Below are 12,867 nucleotides of genomic sequence, written 5' to 3'. Positions count from 1 at the left end.
AATAGAGAATAAATAATGGTCTGCTTGAATGCAATAGGGAGTGAATCGGAAGAAATAAATTATTATATATTGTAGAGAATTGAGAACAGATGGGAATTAGCAACCAGGAATTAGCCATGGGATCAGCTGATACAGCATCACAGTACAAAAGTGGTGTATCGTATGAAATGAAGAAAGTCAATGTGTGCTGAGAAGTAGAGGTGGAAATGCAAGTGGCTGGGGTGATCTACCACCACTGTAGCTTCCAGACCAATGTGTGAGGGGGACAATGGTGGTGGTGTCAGAGGGAAGGAGCCAGGTTTCATTGTGAACAAGTGGGAATTTAAAGATGAGGAAAATGTTGAGTATATGTTTTTCGTGAAGAAACAGGACAATGGAGTGGAAGAGGAAGCAGCAGGTGAGAAAGTTACAGCAGCTCTGCTGATTGTCAGTCCATTTTTCAACACAATTCAAAGTGCTGGTTCTCACCTATAAAGCCCTAAATGGCTTGGGTCTAAGCTGTCTCAAGGTCCACAACTCTCTTTATGTGCCTGCTTGGGTGTTAAGATCATCGGGCCTTTCTCTCAGTCCCACCACCTTCATAGGTGAATTTGGTAGGAACATGGGAGAGGGCCTTCTCAGTTGCTGCTCCCAGACTTTGGGACCCCACTCTCTACAGCCAGACTGGCCTCATCTTTGCTGTCTTTCCAAAAGCAGGTGAACATCTTTCTTCTCAGGCAAGCTTTCTCTGTTTGAATGGGTGTCTGAGTGACGTTTTTAGATGGATTGTTGTATCTTACTGCTTTGAATGTGTTTTTAGTATTGCTTTTGTTACTACTATTAGCTTTAAATACTGTCTTTTAATGATGGAAGCCACCTTAGGTCCTTTTTAAGGAGAAAGTAGGCTAGAAATATTTTAAATAAATAAATAAATAATATATAGAAAAGGAAAAGTGAGTGGAAGCCCTGATGCTCAAGTCAGCTAAAGCAAGGCTATGAATACTTTGAGGATGAATAGTTTAGAGCTACCAGGAACTAAAAGGCTGCCAAGAAGAGAGGGAACTATACCTTGGCAGAACATTGGGAGTCATTCATTTAAGTGTCGTTACTGTACCAGCCTCAAGTTTTCTCAGTGACTTTTCTTGCTGTCTCAAGATAATAAACAAAGCTAGGTGGAATTATATGTATAATAGCTGAAAATACATTCAATTTATTACATTCTACCTAATTTAGAATTTATCCTGCATATTACTGGTGACAGCTCTATAGCTTAAAGTTTATGCTAAGTTTTATGGACAATTTTATAATAGTTTTTCAAGTACACCAAGGCTTTCTTTTCTCTGAGAATTTCTGAATGTGAATTGCTTGTTGATAGCATTCACATGTAATAAGCTTGAATTACAGGCACTACAGAACAAATGATTTTGAACTACAGTTTGATTTTATTGGCATGGAGGGAAAGCTTATTCTAGTTCAGATAAAAAGAAAATGAAGTAATTTAGAAAACATAGTTTTTAAAGTTGGTATGAATTTATATAAAGAATGATTTAAAACTCCATGTAAATGGAATATGTTGCAAAATGTATCATAAAGGAGAGACAATGTAAGATGTGGTATATAATTACATACATTATTTGTGAGTTAGACACTGAGATAATGATTTACAATGAGATAGTGTTGAAGACTCAAAACTGTCTTCTGTACCTATGAAGACTGTACAGTGGTGCCTCGCACAACGATTGCTTCATACAATGACGAATTCACACAGCAATGGGTTTGAGGAATTTCCCCCATCGTTTAACAATGTTCTCTATGGGGGAATTTCACTCAACGATGTCCCTTTTTCGCTCCTGTAAAAGTGTCTTAAACTGTTAGAAACCTGTTTTAAATGCTTGCAATCGTTAGCCCACCTCCTGAACCCTATGCAAACTTAATTTGGTGTTGTTCTGGGTTGTCGTTAATTTTTGGTGAATTTGTTTATTCTCCATTGAAAGCCTTTGAACGGTTTAAGACACTTTTACAGGAGCGAAAAAGAACTTCGCAAAGCCATTGAAATGCATTGAGTCGGCTTCAATGCATTTCAATTGGGGAACCAGGTTTCACTCAACGATGTTTCCTATGGCGATTTTCGCTTAAGGACGGCAATCCGTTCCAGTTGAAACGGATTAACCGGTTTTCAATGCATTCCTATGGGAAATGGTGTTTCGCAGAACGATGGTTTAACACAGCGATGAATTTTTTGGAACCAATTAACATCATTGTGCAAGGCACCACTGTAATTGCTTCCATCCTGTCAGTCATTTTTTTCAGCTGGTGGACAGAGGCAGATACTTACACATATGGTAACATTTTAGGTGCAGCATTTTAGGTGAAGACAAAATGGTCTTCAAATGACAATTCAATTTCATCTTCCTCTCCCTTTCTGTTAGCATGCTTTCAGAATGCTTTTTTAAAAAAAATTACTGTGACCATGGCAGATCAGTAAATATTTTCACATATCTGCAACCACCTGGAAGATTATTGAGGCTCAGCTAAGTCATCTCATGGAATGCAGTAGTAGAGAATGGTCAAGGATTTCTGTAGTCATTGTGTGGCTTAGTCGTGTTTCTTAATGAGAATTACTGATGCATCACAGTAGGTATATTCTTGATCAGACTGGGTCACACACTGGCTGTATTTCTGTGTAACAGTAAATTGTGCTGCTGTTATTTAAAAACAGACTCAAAAAATTCCTGACTCTTCGTATTCCTGTTTGAGGAGAAGACAGTAGGCAGGACTGCATGAGCTAAAGGCTTGTTCCTGTAATGATAAACCATTAGTTCATCATTGCTTGCATTGTCCACTCACTCTTCCTTTTTCTAAATAAGCGATACTTTGTCATTATGTCTGGATATAATCATTGTGTCTTCTATAGACTTACCTTTTCATAAGTGTTTATGGAATCAGATGGAGGTAATCTTAAGTATATATTAAGCCACGATTATTATTAAAGTGGGTGCATAGGTAATTCCGAGTTGAAATATATGTATGTTCTTCTAAAGCACTTTCTCCCTCCAGAGCTTTGTCTTTTACAAACTGATGTTAATTAGTCATCAGATTACTAAGTAGTAACTAATGGAATTTGTTGATTCTAAGATCCCATGTGTATATATGTGTACAAATATGCTCATCATTGCTTTCGAAAGTAATCAGGTTTTATATGCCCACATGTACTAATACAATCATGAGTACTGTACACTTGAATTAAATTTTGAAAAGATTTCCAATTAGACTTTGCACTACTTTGCCAAGGAACAGTTGAGATGCCTGAATGGTTTGAAAAGGACCAAACGATGTGCATAAATTCCCTTGTACATAAAGCCATACATACGTACATGTGCAGAGTATTCATGTATATTTGGTTGTGAATCCATGTGTAAGAGACATTTGCATGATTTGAGCTCATTTTAATTTTTTGGCATTTCTTCTGTCTTTGATTCTTACAGGTATTTGGTTAATTATTTGATAGAAACTTGTTCTTTGTTAAGCAGTTCATATTAGTAGTTTAGAATATTACTGTGGTTGAAATAATGCTGGATTTTGTAATACATTTCTTTGTTTTTCTTTTTTGTTGTAGATTTTACTGTCAGAATCCAGCTTTATTTGTGATCCCTAGTTTGTTTTACTTTAGCTCATTTTTACAAAGATTGAATTGGTATGTGTGTATGTGCATGTGTGAGAGTTACTTGTAGATCAGGGCTTTTTAATTAGTTGAAATTAGTATTTAAAATTGGTTGGAGAAAACAATACAAGTACTTTCCTTACAGCAGGTTGGTCTTGCTGCATAGGTCAGTGGTGATTAATTTTCTCTTTGGGAGGTTAGACTCATTTAAGTGGATTGGTTTGTTCTACTTTCTTATCTGATGTATCTGGTAAGTGATGCAATCACACATGGTTTCAGTTTTGAATAGCTATGATGCCATCTTGTCCATTTGTTTCCCTGGCCACACATGAAGTTAGAAGCAGCTCTTGTCCCCAACAGCCATTTTACTCTGATATACATTGTTTTTCATTAGCAATGTACCTAATCTTTCAAATTTAAAAATCCTAGGAAAATGTGCTTAGAATAAACATTTCTGTGGTGTGCTTTTTAGAAAGCAAGCAATATATATTAACTGATCAAGCTTATTCTCCCTCCCCAGCAACCCTGATTGCAGATGTCTGATTTGGGGTCACTGAAAGGACAAAGAGGAGGCTTAGTTGTCCCCCACCCCCGCCCAACCATGATGACCTAGTTCACATTGCTGCGTATATATTGCCATTAGTGGCATGGAAACATTGAACACACCTGGTACAGTTAGCAGGAGATGGGATTAAGCAGTGGTAGAAAAAAAAGGGGCTTATGACAGGCCACTTTTGAGTGAGACCACGTTTGGCCCAGAAATAAGAAATACATGACACTGCAAAGATTTGCTTACCTGAACACTGGTTATGTGTTTACATCACATGATTAAAGCTGTGTCACTTCTTGTATAAGCTGTACTGTTTGTAATCTTTCCCTTGCTTAACAACATTGAGGTACAGTGAGCGCATTAAAAGAAATGCAAGTGTAGTGAATCCACTGCTAATCATCATGTTGCCTAGGGATGACTGCATAGATAAAGGACCTCTTGCCATACAACAGCATCACAGTTTAAGGACTGTCAACACTTAACTCCAGCCTACCCCATTGTCCCTCATGAGAATGACAAAGATAATGAGAATGACAAAGATAATGAACAGCACTGCTCCCTGTTGAACTGCCATCAGCCTTGTGCAAGATTTAACCCTCCAAAGGAATTGGCTTACAACTGTTGCTGTCCAGAACCACCATAGCTCTGGAGGGCAATGGATTGGAAGGGGCTGGCCTGATGAGCAGCATTTTGGCATGTAGTACTATGAGTGACAGGTTCAGACTCTGCCAGAATTTACCTCTTCCCTAATGCTTAGACAGTCTGCGTTTTCAGTACAATGAATTGCAGATGTCCTTGTTTACATAATTCAATCAGCTGTTTTGTAGAGTTTTTGGAAGTCATAGTGAAGAGGTACAGTCACACACTCAACAGCATACTGGCAGTTTTTTGACTAGAGTAATCCGATGATTTGCTGTTGCACATTAAGAAAAGGGAAGCATCGGTTCAAAGCATGCTTTCTATAGGAAAGCCTGCACATTTTTTTCAACACCAAATCTAAATACATTTGCAGAATTATCACAAAATATTTATACGTATTGTTCTGTGTAGATGCTTTTTGTTTATTTTTTCCCTTTTTTCTGTATTTCTTTCTTGTGTATTTCAGTTGTACAGTTACTTGACTAGAGCAAGGGTGAGCAGATGTGGGGGGCTTGGGAGCCAAATGGTAGTTTGTAGCCATTTTTTTAAAAAAATGTGAAGAACAATGCCTATGAAAATGAGGTCCCTTATTTGCCCCAGTGGGCGAAAGGTGTAACCAGAGATGATCTGAGGCTATCCATATGTGCAATTAAATTGAAGATTTATTTAAATCACAGCACATAAACAGAATAAGATCCACAAAATGAAGCCAAAATATAAAAGAAATCAAAGAAAAATCAGTGAATTTGTAACAGTACAATGCAGTGATGAAATGAAAAGTGCAAAGCAGAATAATCTGTATTATTATGCAAAAATCAGCCTCAGTTACCGCCTTAATAAAACATAATATTTGCCCCTAACCTTCCACCAGCCCTCTATTTGAAGCTGACTATGTTCCAGCTGTTTGGCCTAAATATTGAGAAAGAACGACGTATAGCTACCGATTCCAAGAAACAGGTTCCTGAAGATTCAGGAGAATGTGAGTTGATCCAGAAAATTAAAAGAAAAATAAAATAAAGTAGTGAAATGAGAGAGAGCGAAAGAGAGAGAAAGATAAGGAATAAATAAAAGAACACAGTAAGAGAGATTTAGAATCTCCCAGAAGGTTTACCCCATTGTAAAAACTGAGGCTTCTCTCAGAATCACAGAGCAGTCAAAATCTCCAAAAGCAAAAATTACACAAGAGAAAGTGAACTGGGAAGCATCTGCATGTGGGCATAATGAATGAATGTGACTTTGAATCCCAAGCAACAATTGCTTTTTGCTCCACTGATGGCTATAATTTTCCTGCATCCTGTTAGGCTTCTTTACCTTCATCTCTAAAATTCAATTCTGTGTTGGTAGATGGCAAGCTGGGAGAAAAAGTGCATTGCACTGCTTTTTTTATTTATTCCCTGAAAGTAAATCATCTCTTTGTCCTGCTGCACGTGATGTGACCATAGCATCCTATCAGAGTACACTCTGGGCCTGGAGCCATTGAAAGTATCCAACCTTGTAGCTTGTCCACACTGTTCCATTGTCTTCAAGCCTTGTTGCCACAGCAATTGTCTATCTGTCTTTTTTTTTTTTTCTCATTTCATCATGCAAAAATCCAGGCTGGAAAGAATTCTCAGCCAACAGGAAACAGTCAATTGTGTTGTATATGAAAGAAAGGTTTCCTCAGTGCCATTCCATAGGCAGGCCATGCCACAAGTTAGTTCATTCCATAGGCTTTATATCTGTAGGCCACTTCACTCCACATATCCATAGGCCTTCTGTCTAGTGTACCCTTATACCTAAAATTTTGACCTGATTGACAGTCTAGATCAGCATCGGAAATGGGGGGGGGACCAAAAACAACCAAACTCCCAAAAACCCATCAGAAATTGGGGGGTGGGACCAAAAAAACAAACCCCTCAAGACCCATCGGAAATTGGCGAAAACCCCCAAAACAAACAACCCCCCAAGACACAGCACAGAAAAACAGAAGCCTCCCTGCAAACATACACACACTCTTTCAGAAGCAGAAGGAGGCAGTCCCAAGCCTCCAGCCACAACACACTCTCTAACTGCTGGGGCAAAAGAGCTACAAAGAAGCAGCCTTGTCACCACCTACAGTTAGCAATTTGAATTTCCTGCCTTTTCCCCCTGCCTTTTTCTGTTCTTAAGTGGAAGCTGCGGTCGCAAGTAGAAACAAAATTTTGCGGCCGGAGCTGGTCGTAAGTCGAATTGGTCCTAAGTAGGGACGTTCATAAATTGAGGCACCACTGTAAAATCAAGTAACATAAAAGGAAAGGAGAAGAAATGACATTTCTTGATTTATTTTATATTCCACTTTTAGCCCAAGTTGCTGGAGCAGTACCTACTGTCCTTACAACAATCCTGTGAGTTAGAAAGATCTCCAATGAACAACTTTATGACCAAAGCAGACACAGATTTCTCTTGCAAGCATGAATTTATAAAACAACCTGTTTAGCCAGGAAGGTGCCAAAAAGCTCTTTTCCCAAGACTTAGGGCACAGTTATAGTAGGGAAATGTTCCCTTGTTAAACTCTTTTTGTATATATCCATTAGTTAGTAGGTTTTATTATTAGATATCATTATGCATGTTATTTTATTGTATTTTATCATTTATGTAAGTTGCCCCGAGTAGACTTTGTCTAGAGGGGCGGTGTATAAGTCTAAATAAACTAAAGAAAATGAATCAGTAACACATTGAGATGTTTGTCCACATATATATACCAAGTGACCACTATTCAGTACAACAGAGGTATGGAAAGTGTACAGGTGTGCTTGCAGCCTCAGCTAATTGGATCCTTTTTGACATTTTCCAAAGTTCAGATTGCTGCAGAGATGGAGCCAATTTCTCCTTTGAAAACTTACGTCAAGAGCAATGTGCCCTCTGATTTTCAGCCCCACTGGGCAGGGCTCCCCCTCTTGTGTGCACACAGCTTCACCCTTGCGTGCGGATGCAAGCCCACACCCGCATGCAGGGTTCTGTTGCGACTGGAACCTAACATGATCGCTGTGTGGCAGAGGAAGAGAGCTGTGTGCAGGGTGGCAAAGATGCGCGCCCCTGGCTTAGAAGGAACCTTGTTCAAGAGACTAGTCTCCAATCCTGAGAGAGTATTTGTTGAAATCACTTTCTCCTAAGACAGAATGCAACTGCGATGTGCTTTTTAGCGTATGGGAAAATGCTTTGATTATGCCTTATAAAATTATATACTAATTCCTTGGAGGTACATGGCAAAATGTCTGCCTTTCTAGAGGACTGTCACTCCATTGCTTTCTTTAAAGCAAACACTTTTTGACTCTTTTTCGTAAAAGTTGTGACTTTTAGTAGTACTGCAGTTCTCCCCTCCCATTAACACAGCAACAATTTATCCTGTGCGAAAACTGCTGCTTTCCTTTACAAGTCTGTACAAGATATGTACCAGATAAGTTTCAAGAAAATGACTGTTTCTTCTATTTGAAAGGCCTTTTTTGAGGACCAGTATTTCAGCCCTTACCATCTGGATTATTTCCAAAAAATAAAAGGGGTTTAGGACAAACCATTCTGTTTCAAGATAAGCACAATTGGTCTTTTTCATGTGAGCGATATTAAATCTGGGGTCACCTATTTCTAAATGGAGAGGGTAAAGCAGTTTTACCTTTAGAAACATCATAAATCAAAAGCCTGTCATCCAAATGTCCCCAAATTTGGCACAGTGAAAAATCAGACTGTCTGCTAGTACATTGTGCCAAATGTGTTGCTCATCAGAAATCCAGTTTCAAATCTACAATTTTTTGTTTTGGCTGTCTCCATTTTTAGACTTGCCTTGTAGAATGGTGATATCCTGTTCCACACAATATCACTGTACTCTCAAGAAGCAAAAATAACTAGCAAGTGTATGTAATTGGGTTGATTAATTCTTTAGATGCTTTGCGAAACTCCCTATTTTGGGACAGAATATATTTGTTCAATTTTATGTCTGTTCTGTAGGAAAGAAGCTCATTTCTTTGAAGGAAAAATTGCTAGGAGCCTTCTGGCCTTCAAGGATTAAATAATTATACTTATTTTGCATAAATCCTTGCAATTGTTTGCATTTAATTAAAACCATGAACAAATGTGTAAACAAAAGGAGTACATTATTTGATTTTATGAGCTGTAACACTGTACAAACAAAAGTGAAGTTGAAAAAACACAACATAAGGACAAATTGAAAATCAGCTATTTTGATAACTGTGTGTGTCATGTAAGGAGAAATGTGACTGGTATTAATGAGGGGAGAGATCTTTCTCTTTTATTTTTAAAATAACAATAGTGTTGACATGCTTCAGGGCATTGTGAGACGAACGCCTCGCGGGATGAAAAACCGGCAAGACAAATGGTTTTTGTGATCGCTATGGTGCCTCACAAGATGACTTCTTCTATGGCCGTGCTTTGCAAGATGAATGTTTTTCACAAGACCGATGCCTCGCAAGACAAATGAATTATTTTTCTCTTGCGAGGTTCCCATAAGAATGCATTGCAATGCATTCCTATGGGAAGCTGCTTTTTGCAAGATGAAAATTTTGCAAGACAGTGCTACTCGTGGAATGAATTACATTCATATTGTGAGGCAGTACTGTATTATTATAGCAGCGGCTCCCAGCTTTGGGTAACCCAAGTGTTTTCTACTGCAACTCCCAGAAACCCCTTCCAGCAGTTTGCGATAGATGTTTCTGGGAGTTACTATGCCAGGATCCAAGCACACAAGCAGAAAGCTGTTCTGTGTATTAAAGGCATTTCTAATTCTCAGTCTCCCTTCCATTTTGTTCTCTACTGCTCCATCTCAAGCTGCTCCACTTGATCGCCAACCTTACTAGAGGCTTTTGGGTAGGGAAAAAAAGCCTACAGTGAGAGGGAAGACTGGAAAAGTCCCAGACTGAAGATGAAATCCACATGACCCTTTACATCCCTACTGGAGTTATGGACTTGGGTGTGACAAATTTGCTTAGCATTTTATAATCTTCTATAAAGTACATTGCAACAGTAATGGAATTTATTCTGGAATAGGATAGGAACAATAGATGAACCAACAGAAATTGTGACTCATCCATATCACATTTTCTTTCCCTTCCTTTAGGTTGAAGATTGTAAAAATTTCTTTTAAGTGCAAACAGTTTTTTATTCAGCTTAGAAAAGAATTGGTGAGTACTGGCCTTTACTATATCATCTCAATTCCAAACTGTTTTCTTGTGATATGATTGTTGTCTTGCAAGTTACACCTTTCAGAGCTTTGTATTTGATAATTTCCTTCCGTTTCTTTTATATGTGGATTCAGTAATTATCTAAGGACAGACACTGTTTCACTTTAAGCAGTCTTTAGTTTATTAATATGTGCTTGTGTTATATGCTTTAAATTTATGTTTAGAAATGTAGTGAACAGATACTTGTTCTTCTTTGCGGCCTCTGTGAATCACACTATGGGTAATCCACGCATGCGCGGAGCCTCATCAGAATATTCTAGAGCTTCTGTGGTATATGTACCTTGGCACCAAGGCTCTCCCTTCAGTTTCTTTCACCTGCCGCATTGAGAGCCTCAATCATTGCTTCTGTGAGAAATCTGAAAACGAAAGTAGGGATGTTATTGAACTTTATTAATTATTATTATTTTCAAAACAAGATACACTCTGGCCTTAGGGCCGAAACGTCCCCCCACCACCTTTCCATTGTTTTCTTTTCAAAACCAGTTCTTGGTTCATGGCCTTTCCAGGCCCATTTAAAAGCAGCGTAGCCTACAATAACAAGATCCCGCTCTGTGACGGCCTCCCTAAATGCCTTTTTTACCTTGGTGAGGCCATCAGACTTCCTCATCCCCTCACTGCAAAAATTTTAAACACGGAGTTTTCTGCAGTTGTCTCTCTAGACTCAAGCTTTGGCTCTGAGAGCAATCCCTAAAGCTGTGGATGAAGTTGTTTCTGAAGTGACAAAACAGTGCCCGTCAGCTACTCCATCTCGTTCCAATCGATAACCTACTCTGTCCTTTATATTGACAGTCATGTGAGTACACCAAGCCAAACATTCGACGTCGAAACCCTCAACCGGAAACAGCCTGTAAGAGAAAACCGTCCATGGACGCTTCCTCAGCACCAGAACTGTCACCTCCGAAGAAGGATAAGTCTTCGAAATCAAAACCATTTCCCTGACTCCACAACCACTGGAGTTTAGAAACCTCATCTACGTCGGTTCTCTTTCAGATGAGGAGGCACTTCCACCTCATCAACCTCACCATCGCAGTCTCCTGAATGGAAACAGCGTGTTGATCGACTCACGGCTTCCCCTGATAGCCCATGACAATCCTCGGGCTCTCCGATTGAGTCTTCACAAACTGCCTTGTCAGACATCCATGGCGCTAAACGGAACCAGAAACTGTGCCTTACTCTGCCCCTGTAGGCCCACCTCAGCTTCCAGCACATCATCAAACACATCAAGGCTATATGAGTATCCGCTTGCCTTCTCACGGGGAAAGAGATCACGCTCAATACACCATCATCGGTATGCTGTTTGCCTCGATTGGTACCTAACGGAGAAGCCCTCCAGGCGTTATCGGCCAGTCGCTCTTCCTCTTCCGGTGGCGCTGCCCCTGCAGGATGTCTCTGCTAGGGAGCCTTTGGTGTTGAAGCGATCTTGTTACCATGATCGCCCAGGACTACCTGGCACCTCTTATCTGCCAGCACCTAAGAGCCCCAATCAATACTCCTCGGCTCCAGGCCATGAGCGCTCATCCCACTCAGCGTCACTGGCATCTGTCTATTCCAGCATAATAGAGTGTGGTCCATCAATGCCTTTACCACCTCGACAGCTCTCACGACACCGATAGCAACCTCCATTTCGATTTCGCATTTGATAGAGTTGGTCTCTTCAATGCCGAGACTGATGACATTCTTGAGAATGTTCAGAAGAAGAGGACAGCTGCCAGGCATTCAGGAGTCTACCCGACATACCAGCAACACCCTCAGTGCAATTAAAATTTCAACAAGAACCTCAAAGCAAACGTCTTACGTACCTTACTACACAATCTTACCGAGCCAAACCTAGCCAACAAACCACTACTATGCACAGTGACCTTAAGCTTAAGCATCATGTTTGACATTCAACCAGCCGAGATCCCAATACCACCTCTCACCTCTCCTCTTCCCCTTTGGAAGCACTTAACCTACATGGAAAGACATCACTACCTGAGATGCCTGAGTGCTCTCCATCATAAGAAATGGGTACCGCCTTGAATTCCACCAGCTTCCTCCACCGTCACACCTCCGTCGCAAATGCTACAAAAAGAAATATAGTCATTACTACTCAAAGACACCATAGAACTAATACCACTACAACACACAGTCATAGGTTTTTCTTTTGCTGCTTTACCGTCCCCCAAAAAAGATGGAGGCCTTTGCCCCATCCTCAACTTCAGGGAGCTAAATCAATACATCACTACCACCAAGGTCCGCATGGTTACCCTTGAGTCTGTCCTCCCCTTACTCTGCAGAAAAGACTGGTTCGCAGTCATAAACCTACGAGATGCCTGTTTTTCATGCCCTACTTATGCTTCCACTCAGAACTCAGGCCTACCAATTCAAAAACTCTCATTCAGACTCACAACAGCTCCCCGAGTATTCACCAAATGCATGGCCCCTGTGGCAGCTTACCTCAAACTTCACAAACTTCACATCTCATACAGTGGGATCTTGACTTGAGAACTTAATCCGTATTGGAAGGCGGTTCTCAAGTCAAAAAGTCTGTAAGTCAAGTCTCCATTGACCTACAGTGCATTGAAAAGTGATTAATCCCGTAACAGGCCGTTTTTGTTCCATTGGTTTTTTTCTGGTCTGTAAGTCAAATCTCAGTCTGCAAGTCAAACCTAAATTTTGCGGCCAGAGAAGTCTGTAACTCAAAAAGTCTGTAAGTCAAGCCGTCTGTAAGTCAAGGGTCCACTGTACATCGATGACTGGCTGCTTGTAGCACGGTCCCATCACAAAGCACAACAAGACATTCGCTTCACTTTGTCTCTTCTCCAGGATCTCAGCCTTGCAGTAAATCT

The 12,867-nt window shown here is 40.1% G+C and overlaps 1 protein-coding gene across 2 annotated transcripts in view; it reads left to right on the top strand.

The window, feature by feature from the left end:
* The window catches only part of PTPN4 (protein tyrosine phosphatase non-receptor type 4), a 149,968-nt gene that overhangs the window by 64,645 nt on the left and 72,456 nt on the right, over positions 1 to 12,867 (top strand). For both annotated transcript variants that reach the window (XM_020805515.3, XM_072985244.2), the window contains exon 11: positions 9,916 to 9,979. In XM_020805515.3, the coding sequence (XP_020661174.1) occupies positions 9,916 to 9,979 (64 nt within the window). The remainder of the gene's footprint in view (positions 1 to 9,915; positions 9,980 to 12,867) is intronic.

Source organism: Pogona vitticeps, chromosome 1 (assembly GCF_051106095.1).
Source record: "Pogona vitticeps strain Pit_001003342236 chromosome 1, PviZW2.1, whole genome shotgun sequence".
Classification (NCBI taxonomy): Eukaryota; Metazoa; Chordata; class Lepidosauria; order Squamata; family Agamidae; genus Pogona; species Pogona vitticeps.
Note: the sequence above shows the minus strand (reverse complement) of the source record. Positions and strands in the feature narration are given on the sequence as shown.